General features: G+C 31.9%; 1 protein-coding gene across 1 annotated transcript in view; it reads right to left on the bottom strand.

Moving 5' to 3' along the window:
• The window catches only part of CCDC178 (coiled-coil domain containing 178), a 610,238-nt gene that overhangs the window by 532,915 nt on the left and 57,385 nt on the right, over window positions 1-19,938 (bottom strand). Inside the window, exons 2-3 of the mRNA XM_031946472.1 lie at window positions 18,386-18,454; window positions 1,991-2,077 (exon numbers count right to left, since the gene is read on the bottom strand). Coding sequence (XP_031802332.1) covers window positions 1,991-2,077; window positions 18,386-18,431 — 133 coding nt within the window. The 5' untranslated portion in view covers window positions 18,432-18,454. The remainder of the gene's footprint in view (window positions 1-1,990; window positions 2,078-18,385; window positions 18,455-19,938) is intronic.

The raw sequence follows: 19,938 nt of genomic DNA, 5'->3' as shown, positions 1-19,938 counted from the left end.
ACCCTGAAAAGTAGGTATACACATTTTACAGTTGGTGAAACTATATTTATTATGTATGTATTAATAAATGAATTAAAAACATCATTCTGAGAAGTGGTCCATGGGCTTCCACAGACAGCCAAAGGAGTCCATGATACCAAAAAAAAGGCTAAGAACTCCAGAATTGGATCTTTTAATATCATGTACATGCTTACTATCTATTGTGAATCCTTCAGTCTTGCTAAATCTTTTGGATGATACAAAGTGGCACAGTGGATTAGGTACCTAAATTGGAGGCAAATAGAAGTTTCACAGGACCATACTAGGAAATATCTGAGGCCAAAGTCAGGCCCAGGCCCAGCATTTTATCTACCTTAACACTGGCTATCTCTAAATTAAATAATATTTTAAAGCACTTTACAACTCTTAAAGCACTATACAAATACTAGTTATAATTATTTATGATCCCTTATGCTCAGTTCAACTAAGAATGTGTAACAGGCTTTTTTTACACCTATCACACATCTTTCTATTATTTTTCAATATTTCAGAATTTTCATTTTTCATAGATTGCTAAGCAATCATAGAGTATACAATTACCTCTCTCCGTAGGATTGTGGTAAGGCTTGAATAAGAAAATATTTGTAAAGCACTTTTCAGACAATAAAATGCTATATAAATGCTGACTTGATCATTATTTTTGTTATGATGATAATGATGATGATGGATCCCAGAAACTATTGATACTGAAAAAAAAAATGGGTCTTCATTACTTCAAACTCTTGCTTGAACTATTTTGAGACTCCTTTTTTATAGCATAGATAACTTTTAATTTTTTTAATTTTTTATTTTTTCCCAAATTCTCTCCCTTCTTCTCCCCATCCCACACTAAATGAGAAGACAAGAAAAATAAAATATATTACAAAAAATTATAGTTATGCAAAAAAATTCTACATTAGCTATGCCCTCTCTACCCTCTCCTGCCCCATTAAAAAAAGAAAAAGAAAAAAATATGCTTTAGTTTACAGTCTCAGTCCATCAGGTCTTTGTCTAAAAATGAACAGTAAGGTTTATTGTTAATGTTTTAAAATTATGGAGGGTAATTGTGTTGATCAAGGTTATTAAGCCTTTCTAATATTAAGCCTTTCTCTTGACTGTCTTTAAATTTTTGTCACCATGTAAATTGTTCTGTTTCTTTTGTTTCCCTCTGCATCAGTTCTTAGAGGTCTCCTCAAGTTTTTATAAAATTATTTCCTTCAACACTTTTAAACTACACAGCAGCATTCCATCACATTTATGTACTATACCTTGTTCAGCTATTTCTGTTAATGGACATTCCATCAATTTCCAATTCTTTGCCACTATAAAAAGAACTGCTATAAATAGTTTTGTATATATGGGTCTTTTTCTTCTTTCTTTGATCTCCTTGAATATAGACTCAGTGGCACTATTACTGGGTTAAAGAATATGTGCAGTTTTATAGCTTCTTGGCCACAGTGCCAAAATTCTTTCTAGAATGGTTAAACTAGTTCACAGCTCTATTAAGAGAGTTTTAGTGTACTTATTTTTCTTATATACCCTCCAATATTTGTCATTTTCCTTTTTTTTTTTGTCATTTTAACAAATCAAAACCATTTATACAGTTTCACAGCTGTTTAAACCATACAAGCCTAAAAGATAAGTATTCAAGGTTACTCCCATGCAAGTCAATATACCCTGCTGAATGGGTTCACAAACATGGCAAATTTTTGCTGAATAACCTTTCCATGTGTTGTTGAACAAATTTATTTTTGTTAAAGTTTGTATAGTTTACAAGCAAGTTATTTCATTCCAATCCCAAACCTGAATTACCAGGCAAGTCCAAGGTGGACATTGTTCAAAATACAATGACATACCTATGTTTACAAAACAATTTTTATACAATCATTTAAGCACTCTGTGTTGTTACAATAAAATTTACACATATCATATCTAATGAATCTTATTTTTTAAAATAACAATTTAATCTTACTTCTGGAAAGAATTCGTATTTGTCTAAGTGCCTCCTCGATGTCCTCATTTTGCTGAATTAGGGCTAAGGCTTGTAAAAGCATCTGGCCTTTAAAAAGATAAAACAAAACAATATTTCAGAGAACATTAATCATAAAAATCTTTATTTTAAAATAATTTATGAAGTGAAAATTTCAATGTGACATTGAGATGTATTTAAAAGCTTAAGAATTAATCAGAATCCTATAAAAATTTTTCTTAGACAATATTATTCTAGATTTCCCCCACCTACAAGTTTAAAATGAGGAACTCACTAAACCAGTTCAAAACTTAACCTTTTTGTTATAAATTCAGGTATCTTAAGTGCAATATAGTGAAAATGTAGATCAAATAAAATAATATATAAAGTGCTTTGCAAATTTTAGATTACTATAAAATATTATCACTATTTTATTATTATTATTTTATTTTATTTTTATTCTTAGAAAAAAGAATAGATTTGGAGTCGTATTACTTAAGTCTAAATTTAGGCTCTGTATAATATTCTGGAAAGGCCAACAGATTTGTAATCAAGATTCACACATTCAAATACCAACTCTTACCGCTGGGTCACTTAGTGCTGCTTTTGTGACTTCAGGCAATCCTTTAGATTTCAAGATCTTCTATAAGATGAAGCAGTTGAACTGGTGAGCTCTAAATCCTCCTCCAGTTCTACTGCTATGATCTTAGGATCCTAAGAATAATGTTCAAGTTTAAAAGTAAAAATTTAAAAGTCAATTGATAAATGGTCAAAAGATATGAACAATTTTCAGATGAAGAAATTGAAACTATTTCTAGTCACATGAAAAAGTGCTCCAAATTAATACTGATCACAGAAATGCAAATTAAGACAATTCTGAGATGTTACCACAAACTTCTCAGATTGACTAAGATGAAAGGAAAAAATAATGACATATGTTGGAAGGGATGTGGGAAAACTGAGACAATGATACATTGTTGGTGGAGTTGGGAACAGATCCAACCATTGTGGAGAGAAATTTGGAACTATGCTCAAAAAGTTATCAAACTGTGCATACCTTTTGATCCAGCAATGTTTTTACTGGGATTATATCCCAAAGAGATCTTAAAGGAGGGAAAGGGACCCACATGTGCAAAAATGTTTGTGGCAGCCCTCTTTGTAGTGGCTAGAGACTGGAAACTGAGTGGATGCCCATCAATTGGAAAATGGCTGAATAAGTTATGGTATATGAATGTTATGGAATACTATTGTTCTATAAGAAATGACCAACAGGATGATTTCAGAGGGATCTGGAGATATTTACATGAATTTACACTAAGTGAAATGAGCAGAACCAGGAGATCATTGTACAGAGCAAAAATAAGACTATACAATGATCAATTCTAATGGACGTGGCTTTCTTCAACATTGAGATGATTCAAACCAGTTCCACTTGTTCAGTGGTGAAGAGAGCCATCTATACCCAGAAAGAGAACAATGGGAACAGAGTGTGGAATAAAACAGCATTCTCACTCTCTCTGTTGTTATTTGCTTGCATTGTGTTGTTTTTCTCAGTTTTTCTTTCTCTTCCTTCTTGATTGATTTTTCTTGTACAACAAGATAACTATAAATATGTATACATATATTGGATCTAACATGTATTTTAACATATTTAATATGTATTGGACTACCTGCCAGCTAGGGGAAGGGGTGAGGGGAAGGATGGGAAATTTTTCAACAAAAGGTTATGCAAAAGTCAATGTTGGAAAAATTACCCATGCATATGCTTTGTAAATAAAAAGCTGCAATAAAAAAAAAGAAAAGAAAAGAAAAGTAAACTGATATAATACTGGCAGCTAGGATATGTGGTGAATGTGGTATCAGACTTGGAATTGGGAACACTTGAATATGAATTCAAAGTAAAGACCCCAGAGTTTTACTAACAGACTAGGTGACCCTGACCCTGACCAAGTCAATCTCTTTCATCATTAGTTTTTCATTCATAAAATAGGAATGATAATAGCACTATATCACAGAGTTGTATTAAATAAGATAACATATATTAAGCTCTTTGAAAACCTTTAAGTTCTATATAAATGTTAACTATCATCATTACATTTGGACAATATTTCACTTCATTTTATATATTATTTATATATATATATATATATATATATATATATATATATATATATATATAAAACTGTTGTGTAGAAGATCCTGAGTTACTCTTTGTTCTTTTTATGGAACATCTAAATCATTGTTCACATTCCATAGAAGCAACCAGAAAGTGGATTGGCCATGGTATATGGAGGGAAAGAAGGAAACAAATACCATGTATTGTCTACTATGTGCTAAGAATTATGCTAAGTGCTTTATAAATATTGTCTCACTTATTCTTCACAACAAGCATGAGCGCTAAATGCTATTATTATCCTCATTTTATAATTGAGGAAGCTGAGGCAAACAGAGGTTACATTACCTGCTCAGTGACAAATAGATAGTATCTGATGCCAGCTTTGAATACAGTTCTTGGTCCAGTACACTGTACCATCTAGCTGCTAAGTTTTTGCATTTTGTGAATTACTCCCTAACATCAACTATGAAACTTGACACTTAAAACAGTCACTTTGATTGTATCTAAAATAATATTTAATAATTAACTAAAGTAATTGTGAAATACATTTTTTGCAATGGTTTTAACAAATTAGGAGTATAACTATGCCTTCATTCAGGAAAAAAAAAAACTAATTAGATTTTACATATTGATCACTTTAAGTACTTTCCAAATTAACTCTTTAAAATGGAAATGTTTTCTAATTTGCTAAAGATATAGATCTTTTACCAATCCCTATAGACACATTAACTATATTCCCATACTTAATATCCATTTAAAAATCAAAAAGTTTATAAGTTTCTTCAGAGATGCCATTAAATCCACACAGGTAACTGTGAAGAAAACAAAATTTAACTTTATTTTAAAAATTATAAAATGTGCATTTTGTTTCCATAATCTTTCCAGCAATTTTCTAAGATGGAAGAGTTTACATGGACTAACTTTACTAATGTTCCATACTATTAGAAAATCAACCTAAAATTAATTCATTCCTTAGTGTTTGAAGATAAATTAGCATATATTTCCCATTGGTAAGATAATTATGTGAAAAATTGCCCATTGTCAATTTCTGTGGTTATTAAATTTCTGTGGTAGAAAATTAAGACACAAAAAAGAATAGTGTCTTAAACACTATCCAATACCCCATTTTAATGTAAAACTTCAGATATAAATAATAATATGCCTTTTAAGTCCTAAATAATGGTAATTGATAATGCATGAAACAGAAAAATTAGAAGTTAAGTTAAAATAACTTTCTTCTCTCCTGAATGAGAAAAGACAGAATAGCTCAGTCAATAAGCATTAATTCAATATTATGTACAAAGCACAGTGATAAATGAAAAAATGAAAAAGATACACAGTCCTTCCCTTGAAAAAGCTACTATGTGCTTAGCACATAATACAAAAGGTCCAAGTGCTAAAGAGTTTTAAAACAGAGGGCTTTATCTTTAGCATATAGAGACATACTAGAATTTATTATTTGGGGGAAGGGAAGAAGGATAAGCTGGCCAGATTTGAACTTGAGTAAGTTGATTTTGGCAACTGTTTGTAGGACAGATTAGAACAGAAAAAGATTTAATGAAGGTAATGTAATTAAAAGGCATCCTGTTAAGACGGCTGCTTGAGAGTAAGGCAGAATGTCCAGTTTCTACATAACTATTTTGGCAAAACCCTAACATTTACATAGACTAAAAAATAAACAATCAAATCAGAAGCTACAATAAGGTTCGTATCTACCTGAAACTGTATCAAAAGTTAGCAAGAATTCCATGGCCAATATGAAAGGGAAGCTTCTAGCAAAATACGTGTAACAGTTCCAAAGGCAACAAAGGCAGAATTGGAGAGACCAGAGAAAAATGGCATCCCTGCATTCAAACCAGAGCATACTAAGTCCAAGGGCCTGGATTTCCTTCACATTCTGACCTGAGTCAGATAGGCCTGGGTGACTCTAGGGCTCTGAATCCCAAGTTTTCAGGAGGATCTAACCATAGGAGACAGAGGTCCAATTATCCAGGGGATATTGGCTGCAATCAACCAGAGTTAATCATTCCATCCAAAAGTACAGCAGAGAGTGCAAAGCTTGAAGACAAGAACAAAAGGTGGACAGATGAGTAAATAAAAGGAAATACAATCACTATTAAAAAATCTTTGCAAATATAGAGATTCCTGAAAAGGAGAGAATAACACCTTAATTCCAAGTTACAACTCAAATGAGAAAAAAAGAAATGGCTTTCCATAAAGGAACTGCATGCATATTTACAAGAAATGAACAGATAAAAGATTAAAAGTATATCCACTTAGGAAAGAATTAGAAGAAAAGAGATGCCTTAGAAGAAAAAGTGGTCAACTTTGCCCAAGACATTACCTCCTTGAAAACTAAAAATAGACTAAGCAGAAATCAATAGCTTCATAAGAGAAAACAAAAAATAGAACAAAATCAAAAGAAGAAGAAAATGCAAAATATCTAACATCAAAAACTGACCTGGAAAAAAATATCAAGGAGAGAGAAATGAAAATCATTCAGCTCCCTGAAAATTAGAAAATACAACTATTTTTAAAGTACCTACTACATACATGCTGGGCACTGTGCTAAATGCCTTACAAACATTATTGTTTTAAATCCTCAGTGCACATTGGGTGTTATTATTAATCCCATTTTACAAATGATGAAACTGAAGGAAACAAAAATTAAATGACTTGATCAATGTTATAGAACTAATAAGTGTCTGAGGCCAAATTTAAAGTCAGGTCTTCCTAACTCCAGACTCAGTATCTACTACACTACCTAACTAACTCCATGCTTTAAAATAAAACAATACAAAGAAACCAAAATCAAGCCTGGGTGTTGTTTTTTAAGGTATCATAAACGAAAACTGTCCAGATCTACTAAAAACAGGGGAAAGTGAAGTTTGAAAGTATATATCCATCATCTCCTAAAAGAAATTTCAAAAGGAAAAGTGCCAAATTAACTTACCCAAAATTCATATTTAAAACACACACACACACACACACACACACACACACACACACATCCTTTTAAACACCTAAAAAGAAATTTGAGAATCAAAGAATTCAATATCACAAAACTTGGCAACTTCTCCTGAAATTAAGAAATGAAATAGGATTATGTCTCAAAAGACAAAATTTTAAAAAGTGTATAGCCAAAAGTAACTCACTCTGCAATGCAATTTCTTTAATGGAATAGATGAATTTTAGTTGTTTTGGATGAAAAGATCAAAGACAAGTACAAAAACACATCAATTGGAAAATAAATGTCATAGTATATGTAATATGTAATGAAATATGAATATACTGAAAGAAATAACAAATATGATATATACAAAGAAGCATGAAAATATCTACATGGACTGATACAGAATAAAGTAAGTAAAGTCAAGAAAACAATTGATACAGTGACTACAACAAAGTAGTAAATGGAAAGACACACACACACAAAAAAAAAAAAACCAAAAAATGAATGGTACATAATTATAAAAAGAATAAATATCGCTAAAGGAAGGAATATGAGAAGATTTACCCATCCCTTTGCAGAGATGGGAAGTCTGTTAAATGTAAGAATTTTCAGATGCTTTCAATATCTTGATCAATTATACTGATTTTTCATCTTTATTTTTAAAAAATATTTGTTATAAGGTATGGCTTTCTGAGAGGGAAAGGGGGACAGAGAGTAGGAGAATTGATATACAAAAAAAGAATGAAAATATATTTTTAAGAATGAAATGAAACAAATGATGACAAGGGGATCAAAAAAATCCTAGATTTTGGTCAAATGGAAGGAGATATAGTTTTATCCCCAAAATGTTGGTATAATGTTAAACTGTTAAAAAGTAAAAGATATAAAAACTAAGACTGTTGACATTCCCTGTATAGTGCTAAGATTTTTAACGAGTAGAGAAGAAGCAATTGTTGCTTCAGAATTTTAATACCTTCAAAGGTTACTGAGAAAATTAAATGAAAAAAACAAGAAACTTGGAAATAGACTGATTTCATTCTGAGAAGTTTTAAGAGAAGAAAGGGTTAAAAAAAGGAATATATTAATTTTTTTAAAAGTATGGAAAAGAGCAAAGAGATTTGAAACTTGCTGTATGTTTTGACTGGGAGTCCACGAGAATAAAGAGACAGGTGAATGAGAATCTAATAAACTAGAATCTAGAATGTAAGAAGGTTCCTTAGATTGCCCTTATACAATTAAGGAAGAACAGACTAACCTGAGTATGTGGATGTAATGGAATATTGTTAATTAAGAAATGATAAAAGAGATGGTTGCATAGAATCTTGGAGAATATAAACTGATGCAAAATGAAATGAGTTGTAATAGGGGAATAATTTGTGTAAGAAAAATAACTTTGAAAAGAAAAACAACCTTGAAAAACTTAAATACTTCTGTAATGCAATGACCAACTGTAATGGAGGAGGAAAGGAGGAAAGGAAGGAAAGAAAGAAGGAAGATAGGAAGAAAGCAAAGAAAGGAAGCAAGCAAGGAAGGAAGGAAGGAAGAAAGGAAGGAAGGAACGAACGAATGAAGGAACAAAGGAACGAAGGAAGACAAGGAAGGAAGGAAGGAAGAGAAGGGAGGGAGGGAAAGAAGGAGGAATGAAGTAGAAGAGAGGAAGGAAAACATTAGGTATTTATTAGACACAGTATTAAGTACAGAGAACACATAAAAGCAAGATAATCACTGCCCTTAAGCAGCTCACATTTTAATAGGGAGAGGAAGAGTAGTGAACAAGGAAGGGAGCTTTGAATTTTGATCTGGAGACTCACAGTGATAGTGGATTAATCCAAAAGTCAATCAATAATCTTTCCAAAATTGATAATATATTTGATATAATTATTGTCTCCAAAGTACAATTTGAAAATGGAGAGGGAGACAGAGAAGAAAGAGTAAGACAGAAAAGCAGACAGCAAGATGGCCTACCTAGAGAGCTGGCCAAAACGTGTAACACAGTCTTTATTTAGTCTGGAGCCAACTAGATACAGTGGGCTGGGGAGCCCATAGTAGATTAACTTCCCCATACACTAGGGGCATGAATTCCATAGGTTTGATGTGTAGACTGCTAGTTTAGAAATGGGAGAATACTTTTCTATTTCCACAGTTTGCTTAACTGTTATTCCCTCTAATGATGGTAATAAGAAATTGGTGTGAATAGAAAGATAAGTTTGATTGGTAACATGAACAATTTTACTTCTCTTTCTGGCCTGGTCCCTGGGGGATGGAGTAGGATTAGATGAATAATATGGCTAAATAGAGTCCATGATGTGGGCTAAACCCTCATTGATCCCAAGAATGGGAAGGGGAAAAAAAAGATAATTGCCAAAGGACTTTGAGCCCATAATGCCAGATGAGCCAAATGTTTAGGTAAAGCTAGCTAGAAAAAGAAAAGGGCTCTAGGAAAAGTCAACATCTAAGAGGAAGCTGGCAATGGGCAAAATTTTGTGTTCAGGAGCAAGACTCCAATTCCAAGAGAAAGAACTTGGCAGTAAGTTGGACCAAGAACATGCATCTTATTTGTTCTATTTATGGACATACTAATATTTATTAGGTAGCCTTATTTGTCCAGAATCTCAACTGGAGAACTGCTCCAGCTATCACTGCTCTTATCAGACCTGGTGCAAACTACAGAGTAGTAGGCTCACTAACAACCCTATCAAGAAAGAGTATTCTTTCTTCTTGTACCTGCCCTACCTTCATTAACTCTGGAATTTACAGAGGATTAGAGAGTAGAGAGGTCTTGTAAAGGTAATCTGAAAAGCCTCTGGTTTGGAGATAAAGAATTGGAGTAAGGGTGATATGTAGTAAAAACCATAAAAAATAAAAGTACTTAACCAAAGGGGAGATATAGAGAAATAGAGAATAAGAGGGCTGTTCATAAAAATAGGATAAAATTCAGTTCAAATGATTCTAAGGAGAATAAGAAGCAAGCAAAGTTATTATATATGCTTTGTCTGCATCAGCCTATATTCAAAATTAGTGGGGCAATCATTCATGAAAATTTAATATATACATTTTCTTTTACAATTATCATTATTTCTTGTTAACTATGACTCCTCTCCACTACATTAGCATGAATAATCAAGAGTTGGCTCTACATAAAATTTTATTGGATTTAGATTTGTCTTGTAAGAAAAAAATAGAGGTTTTTGTTTAACTTTCATTTGAATAATGAAATGTGATTTTTAAAGTGAATGAATGAGTCTTGGATAATTCTTTTTTTCAAGTAATATAATTATATTCCTTCAGATTAGATTAATCCTAGGCAATCACTCCAGTTCATCTTTTTTCTTTATGAATTGACTTTGAAATAAAATTATATTTGGCTTGATGGTATTGCCTATGACCTCTCAAATATACCCTTAGATTGATGGAGCAGAATCTCAATACAAGCACTGAAAGTCTTTCATCATAAACTGGACCATTACTAGATATCTAACACATTGTGACATGAAGACATTACTAAAGACCTCCATAGAACATTAAACATACTGAAAAAATATACACCTCACATATACTGTTCCTCAGTTGCCCCATCATATTCATATCTGGTAAACTTCCTCTTTAAAAACTGGCACCTTCACAAGCCACAAGGGCTCACCTAGATCATATTCTCACTAAAAAAAAAAAAAAAAAAAAAAAAAAAAAAAAGGTATAATATCTACAAAAGCACACAATTTGGATATCCTAATTAAATCTATTAGTTACCAGTGTTATCCCTTCCCCTTTAAATTCTCAGATAACTCCACATGCTACAATTTACTAGGACAGTGGAAGCTAGGTGTGTGAATTCCATGTTTTCCCCCAGCTTTAGTTAGCCACAGAAGCTACGATTCCCAGTCATAAAGACTTCTCTAGTAATAGAAGTAACCTCAGTCACAGTGATGATCTTAAATAGTTTAAAATCATCTTTTTTTTTTGTCTTGGCCATGTACAATTTATAAAAATCATAAAATCTAAAATGATCCAAGTGATTTATTAAAATGTATGCATTATTAATATATTACTTAGTTGTTAATCATTATTATATTATATATTATTATTATATTGATTTCATATTAATGTATGTCTATTTACATTTATATATTTATTTTTATTAATGTATTGACTGAGTTGATATAATACTGAAAGAATTGAATTTCATCAATAGTAACACCTTTGCTATATATAAAACCAAAGAAATTGTAGCTAAATATAAGGATGGCTCACAGATTCTCCTTAAAAAGGCAAAACTGGCAAAGTTAAATTAATTTTCAGGATCAAGATTTCAGATAATACCATTTCTTGGGAGACTTGATCATTTTTATAAGCATTACAAAATAGTACAACCACATGAAGTTTTTGTGCTCCAAATCTGCCACATAACTTTTGAGTCATAGTGGAGAAATTCCAAGAAAAATCTGACAAAATTCTTGAAAGCAATAGCAAAGTATATAGAAATGTTACTTGCTGCCAGCCTCAGACATTAAACAGTTGTGTGAAATCTGTTTAGCTTCTTTAAATGTCAATAGCCTTGTTTGTAAAGTGTGAGGATTGGATTCAGTGGCTCCTAAGGTCCCAACCAGCTTTAAATCTATGATCCCATGAGCCAATGATCATATACCTTGACATTCAGTTTCTGAAGCATCAAAGGTACGAGGAAGGAAGGAAGGAAGAAAGGAAGGAAGGAAGGAAGGAAGGAAGGAAGGAAGGAAGGAAGGAAGGAAGGAAGGAAGGAAGGAAGGAAAAACATTCATTAAACATTTACTATGTTTTATTTTTTATTGTATAGACTCTATACAATAAACTCTATACAAAAGACTCTAGAGGATACCAAATTATAAGTGATTAGGGAAATATAAAGATGAATAATGTAATCTCTACCCACAAATTGCTTATAGTCCAGTAAGATAAAACATTGGTATAAGCTAAATCAGATTCAGACCAGTATGATGTTTCAAATTCAGAACAGAAATTAAATGAGACAACCATAGACCATTTAACAGTTAACAAAAGGAAGTTCATTTGGCTGTCTCTGTGAAAGGATAGGCAGCAAAGACATTCCATTGATTCAGTTTTGTAAATTTTCCCTGAATCTGTATTGATCCTGATGGTTTGCCAACCAAAAGTCTAGAAAACCAACTCCTGCTTCCTTGTGTGCAAACTTTTGTACTTAAACTACCAGGAAACTTCATTAATGACTTAACTCTGAGTGTCTCAGAGTCTAGGCTCAGAGTTAAGTCTCAAAGACTAGTTTAACCAAAAAAAAAAAAAAAAAAGGAGGGGGCAACTAGATGGCACAGTAGGTAATTATTTGGGCCTGGAATCAGGAAGACTATTCTTCCTGATTTCAAACCTGGCCTCAGACATTTATTAGCTGTTAAATAACCCTATTTGCCTCAGTTTCTCATCTATAAAATAAGTTGGAGAAGGAAATGTCAAACCATAATAATATCTTTGATAAGAAAAGTACAAATAGAATCATGAAAGAGTTGAACTCTACTGAAAAACAGGAATACAAGGAAAAATTAACTTTGCCTACATGACCAATGTTCCTACCACAGATGTGTAGAAATAATAATAATAGAGTATAGAATACATTTTTTTTTTATTTCAGGGATCAATGAGATTAATTCTGATTGGGGAACAAATAAAAGATTTCATGGAAAAAAACATTTAAATTAAGTTTTGAAGACAATGATAAGCAGAATTAGAGGAAGGAATTCATGGATGTGGTTTATATGTAAAAGGAACAGCATGAATGAGAGGCATTGAGGTAAAAGAATGTGGAACCTATTGGAGGAATATAAAAATAGCCTAGTTTATATTGAAAAAGAATTTGCCAGAATGGGAAAATGAAGGAATAATAATCAACAGGGGAATGGCTGAACAAGCTGTGATGTATGAATGCAATGGAATACTACTACTGCCCTATAAGAAATGATGAACAGGCAGATTTCAGAAAAACCTGGAAAGACTTACATGAACTGATGTTAAGTGAAGTGAGCAGAATCAGAAGACTCTACAGTAACAGCAACATTATTTGATGATCAACTAAGACAAACTTAGCTCTTCTTTTTTTTATTATTATTATAGTTTTTTATTTCCAAGATATATGCATGGGTAATTTTTCAGCATTGACAATTGCAAAACCTTCTGTTCCAATTTTTCCCCTCCTTTCTCCACCCCCTCCCCCAGATGGCAAGTTGACCAATATATGTTAAATATATTAAAGTATAAGTTAAATATAATATATGTATACATATCCATACAGTTATTTTGCTGTACAAAAAGAATTGGACTTTGAAATACTGTACAATTAACCTGTGAAAGAAATAAAAAATTCAGGTGGACAAAAATGGATTAGGAATTCTATGTAGTGGTTCATATTTATTTCCCAGAGTTGTTTTGCTGGGTGTAGCTGGTTCAATTCTTTACTGCTCTATTGGAACTGATTTCGTTCATCTCATTGTTGAAGAGAGTCGCATCCATCAGAATTGATCATCATATAGCATTATTGTTGAAGTATATAATGATCTCATTTCACTCATTTCACTCCGCATCAGTTCATGTACGTCTCTCCAGGCCTTTCTGAAATCATCCTGCTGGTCATTTCTTACAGAACAATAATATTTCATAACATTCATATACCACAATTTATTCAGCCATTCTCCAATTGGTGGGCATCTACTCAGTTTCTGGCCACTACAAAGACAGCTGCCACAAATATTCTTGCACATACAGGTTCCTTTCCCTTCCTTAAGATCTATTTGGAATATAACCCCAGTAGAAACACTGCTGGATCAAAGGACATGCACAGTTTGATAACTTTTTGAGCATAATTCCAAATTGCTCTCCAGAATGGTTGGATCCATTCACAGTTCCACCAACAATGTATCAGTGTCCCAGTTTTCCCACATCCCCTCCAACATTAGTCATTATCTTTTTCTGTCATCTTTGCCAATCTGACAGGTGCATAGTGGTATCTCAGTGGTATTTTAATTTGCATTTCTCTGATTAATAATGACTTGGAGTATCTTTTCATATGGCTAGAAATAGTTTCAATTTCTTCTTCTGAGAATTGTCTTAGACTTAGCTCTTCTTAGCAATATATAGTAATCCAAGACAATTCCAAAAGTCTTGGGATGGAAAATGCCATCAACATCAAGAGAAAGAACTATGGAGTCTGAATGCTCATGAGAACATACTATTTTCACTTTTTTATTATTTGTTTTTTTTTTCTTCTGACTTTTCCCTTTTGTTCTGATTCTTCTTTCACAACATGACTAATATGGAAACATGTTTAACATGGTTGTATATGTCTGGCCTATATCAGATTATTTGAAGGCTTGGGAAAGAGGAAGATGAGGGAAAGTGAGAAAAATTTGGAACTCAAAACCTTATAAAAATGAATCTTGAAAACTATCTTAGCATGTAATTGGAAAAAAAATAAAATACTACTAAGTGCAAGGGGAAAAAAAGAAAAGAGGACAGGGGAAGGCTTTGCCATACATGGCAATTATTTCATTGAGTTATGGTTGAACGTATCTTAACCATCTCTGAGGCATAGTTTTTTTTTTTTTAATTTTCTCCTCCCCAAAAAGATAATTGCTATGCATGTTAACATAATGAATCATATTATTCTATTTTCAATCTCTGGTCCACAGAGAGTTGAGAAAAATGCATTACCAACTTTTATTCTAAAATAGAAAGCAAAACATAGATTACTTATTGATTTGAATTACTATATCTTTGTTCTTATCTTATCCTTGAACATCTACAGGAAATATCAATCACATTGAACTGCACATAGCTATCTATTCTATTACATAGGTCTTTGAGTTTCATTTTATTTTGAATAATAAGTTTTATTCTGTAGTTTAAAAAAATCACAAATTCCAAGTAAATGTTAGATTTCATTTTTCCAGTATCAACACAATAAAAATTTAAATAATTGATTTTTATTTTTTCTACTATCTGTTACTTTAGATTCCCTGGGTTAGCAGCCTGCTTTAGGAAGGTTTTCTTCTACTTCTCAATCTTCTAATAGAAATTAACTATACTGTAAAAATTATTACTTTTTCAATGTTTCCTTTCAATTCAATTCAAAAAGAATTTACTAAATCCCTACTCCCATCAAGGACCTGTACTACTAAAACAAAAACAAAATAATTCCTTCTTCCAAGAACATTACAAATTGGTGGAAAGAAAGGGGGAACTGAGGCACAGAGGCGAAAACATATATCCAAATAAATATGTACAAAATATCTTTCAAGTAAATGCAAATAATTTCAGATGGGAAGAGTCCTAGAAACTGTAGGAAGATCTCAAGAAAGATTTTTATGAAGAAAATGACATTTGAGTTGAGCCTTGAAGGGAGTTAAGAATGAAAATGGAGGTAAAAATGGAGGTAAAAAGAAAAGACATGATTTTGAGGGTTTTTTCTTATTTTTTTTTTCATTTTTGATCTTATTTTTCTTCTGCAGCATGATAGTTATGGAAATATATACAGAAGAATTGCACATGTTTAAAATATATTGGATTACTTGTCATCTAGGAGAGGAGATAGGAGAAAGGGAGGGAGAAAAAAATTAGAACACAAGGTTTTGCAAGGGTGAATGTTGAAACAGATCTATGCATATGTTTTGAAAATAAAAAGCTATATTAAAAGAAGAAAAAAAAAAGAAAAGGCATGGGGATAGAGAGAATGGAGTGTCATGCAAAGGCAAAAGATGAAACTTTGCATACTAGAATATCAATTAAGGATTTGGCTGGAATGTAGATTGTGTGAAGAGGTATAACGTGAAATTGGCCTAGAAAGCCAAGTCAGAATCAAATATCAAAAGACTGTAGCAAACCATACCATTATAGTCACAAAACTGAATGAAAAAAAAGTGCACCTATTACCATACTTACTATGTGTTAACAACAGAATAATGCTTAAATCTATTGATAGAGCAGAAATCTAATTTACAAAACTCTTCCCCAAAAACGGATCTCCATGCATTTGTTCAGTTGAAAAAATTCTTAATTTAAATGTAATAGAAGTAATATTGTTCAATGAGCTCCTTGTGACTATCAAAGGACGTATAAAACAGATATGATATCACGCTGGGCAAGAATCTCATACTTGAACTACTAATGACTAAATCGAATTTTGTAGAAAATCTAAACACTACAATTCTGCGTCCTTGTGTCTGTTTTTCTGCTACTGCCTTCATCACTACAGAAACTGTACTCATGAATGACTAATCATCATTTTAAAAATTTGTCTTTCATATGTTGCCATAGCAAATTAATTCGTCAATTTCAAGTCAATCTTCTGATCATGAGTCTCCCAATTATTCCATGACCAATATTGAAGCCTCTCCAGTATAGTGAAAATTGCTAGAGCTAGAGCCATCCTAGAGACAGGTCTTTAAGAACCTAGGGAAATTTCTATGTCTGGATGAGGACTCAGACCATAAAGAATATTTATTATTTCCAATATTAATCAGTTCATAAATTATAATCCAATAATATTTACTTCTACAATTCTAGGAATTTAATGACATGGATATCCTTTTCTTTTTTATTATAGTAAGTTTATTTATTTTTAATACATTGCTTTATAAATCATGTTGGGAGAGAAAAATCAGAGCAAAAGGTAAAAACCATGAGAGAGATAAAAAAAAAAAAAAAACAGAAATAAAAAGTAAAACATAGCATGTGTTGATTTACATTAAGTCTCCTTTTTTTAGGATGCAAATGGCACCTTCTGTCCAAATTCTATTGGAATTGCTCTGGATCACTGAACCACTGAGAAGAACAAAGTCTTTCATAATTGACTATTGCACATTCTTACTGTTATTTGTGTACAATGTATTTCTGGTTCTGCTTATTTCACTCAGCATCATTAGTTCATGTAAACCTTACTAGGGCTTTCTAAAATCAGCTTCTTTGTCATTTTTATAGAACAATAATATTCCATTATCTTCATATACCACAACTTGTTCAGCCATTCCCCAACTATGAAAATCTCATTTTACATTTCTTTGCTATCACAAAAAAAACTGCTACAAACATTTTTTACACATGTGGGTCCGTTTCCCTCCTTTATGATTTCCTTGGGATACAGACCTGTTGACACTGTTGGGTCAAAGGACATGCACAGTTTGATAGTTCTTTAAGCATAGTACCAGAATACTCACCAGAAGGGTTGGATCATTTCACAACTCCACTAACAATACATTAATATCTCAGTTTTCCTACTTCCGTTACAACATTTATCATCATCTTTTCCTGTCATCTTAGCCAATCTGAAAGTTGTGACATGCTATCTCAGAGTTGTTTTAATTTGCATTTCTCTAATTAATAGTTACTTAGAGCATTTTTTTATACAAGTATAAGTGGCCTTAATTTTGTCATCTGAAAATTGTCTCTTCATATCTTTTGACCTTTTATCAACTGGGGAATGACTTGTATTCTTATAAATTTGACACAGTTCTTTATATATTTTAGAAATGATACCTTTATCAGAAATACTGGCTATAAATATTTTTCCCCAGTGTTGTATTTCCCTTTTAATCTGTTGGTTTTGATTGTGCAAAAGCTTCTTAATTTAATGTAATCCAAGTTATGAATTTTCATAATGTTTTCTTTTTTGGTCATAAATTCCTCCCTTCTCCAACGATCTGATAGGTAAATTATTCCTTGTTCTCTTACTTTGTTTCATAGATATACTTTTCACTAACACTGACCATAACCCCTAGTTTTTTTTAGTAGATAGTCTTCCCATCTGACAGTGACCCAAAAAAAGAAAAAAGACAAATGGCCAATCTGCACTTTGTAATAGGTAAATTCTTAAAGAAAAAGACTGTTTTTGTTTTAGTGGCATTAGCACCTACACAGAGGTTTATACATAATTTAATTTTTAAAAAAAGTTTTTATAATTATTTGAATCAAATTAAAATTCAGTTCTAATGTGGAATCTTTCTAAACTTAGCAAGATTAGACCTAACATGACAAACAGTTGGTAATTAGGCAAACCCTAAAAACTTTTTTTCCCCATCTTAGTTGAACTGTTCAGAAATTCTATACCACCACAAATATGGTCTTCAAGAAACCAGAGACATCTCCATGCTACATTGAAGCATCAAGGCAAGACTGTATTGCAAGAATCATTTCTGAAAATAACTGTCATGGTTTTGAGGTTAAGAAAGAAAAGCCTTAGAATACATTTTAAAACATGAAAGAACTTAATGATTTCCATTTTTATTTTAATAGCTAGGAAACTTGAAAATATGAATTAAACATTAAAAAATAAACTTACTTGGTCTTAGGTTCTTAAACTTGTAATATGATATTTTGTCAGACATTTTTACTCGAAGTTTTTTGAAACCTAAGTAAAGAGAAAAAGGAGAAATAAAGAATTGAATATCATGTCTCTGAGTACCTTATATTAATTTGAAGAACAGGGAGTTTTAGAGTCAATACTTTTATTGGTATGAACTTTTAAAATAACAGAAAATTTAAACTACAGAAGTATCAATACAAGAAAATCTGTGGGTCCAGCACTTTCCATGTTTGCTTCCCCTACTATTAGAAACAGTTGATTTGTCAAAGGAAGAAGAAAACAAGGATCATAACCACAGACTTGTCAAACCTGCTAACTGATCATATTAAATAACTTCTAGGGAGACAATGAAACTAAAGGATGCTACAAAATTAAAGATTAGTCCTTAGGCAAGAAAATGGTCTTTGGAACTCAAATAGTATAAATATCACAAATTTCAACTGAAAGCAAGGGCTTCAGAAGAAAAAGTAAGGCACTGGAAATAATTAATTGATCCCTGTGAATGAAATTCACATTTCTTTGCCATGTGTTGAAGTATCAGAAAGTCAGGCTTGGAGCCAAGGATGATGATAAAACTAACAAGAGCTAGTAACAAAATATTTGCCAATAGACCTGCAAAATCTAATCAAAAGGGTATTAAACTGAAAACAAAGGAAAAGGAGAATACCTACTAATATTTATCAAATTAGATTCAAAGAAATAGGAAAATGAAAAGCACCATAAATAACCAGACATCCACCATAAGCAAAAGGAAGAAAGAAAGAGAGAGAGAGAGAGAGAGAGAGAGAGAGAGAGCAAGAAAGAATGAAAAAGAAAGGTGAAGATGGGGATGAAAAAAACAAGAGAAAATTATATTCTACATTTCTTCAACACGGAAAAACTAACTGATCCTGGATAGGGCTGCAAATTCAGTGAGTCAAAATATGCCTCATAGCAATTTAAAAAAAAAGTTAAGTAGAATTATAGGTTGCAGTAATTAAAGAGGAAACTAAGGAAATGATAGTACTATAATATTTTTCTCTTGTCATATGAAATACATAGAACTGTGATCAATTCTGGGCTCTATGATCAAGGCCAAAGATTAGCTAGAGACTAAGAATATAGTGACTGGGATGGTAAAGAATATCGAAATAATACAACATGAAAATTTTATTAAAGGAAATGGGAACATTTAGCTTGGAAAAGTCAAGTCAGATCAGTACAATAAACATTAATTAGGCATCTCTATGTGCCCAACACTGTAGTTGGCATTGTGGATCTAAAGAAAATTAAATAATCTCTGTCCTTTAAAGAGCTTACATGCTAATGAAGAATAAAAGTATGAATAACTAGGTACACATAATTTTTACTGCTGTCTCCTTTATTCAATTTTTGTTTGTTGTGAATTTCTATTTCCAATGGTATTCATTTTCCCATATTGTGGATCTAGGTTGGTAAATATTAGTAATTCTTCTCCACCAACTTCAATTTTAGTTTGAGACCCTTTTGATTAGATTTTCACATCTCTAGGAGGAAAATAATCTCAGACA

This window comes from Sarcophilus harrisii, chromosome 1 (assembly GCF_902635505.1).
Source record: "Sarcophilus harrisii chromosome 1, mSarHar1.11, whole genome shotgun sequence".
NCBI lineage: Eukaryota > Metazoa > Chordata > Mammalia > Dasyuromorphia > Dasyuridae > Sarcophilus > Sarcophilus harrisii.
Note: the sequence above shows the minus strand (reverse complement) of the source record. Positions and strands in the feature narration are given on the sequence as shown.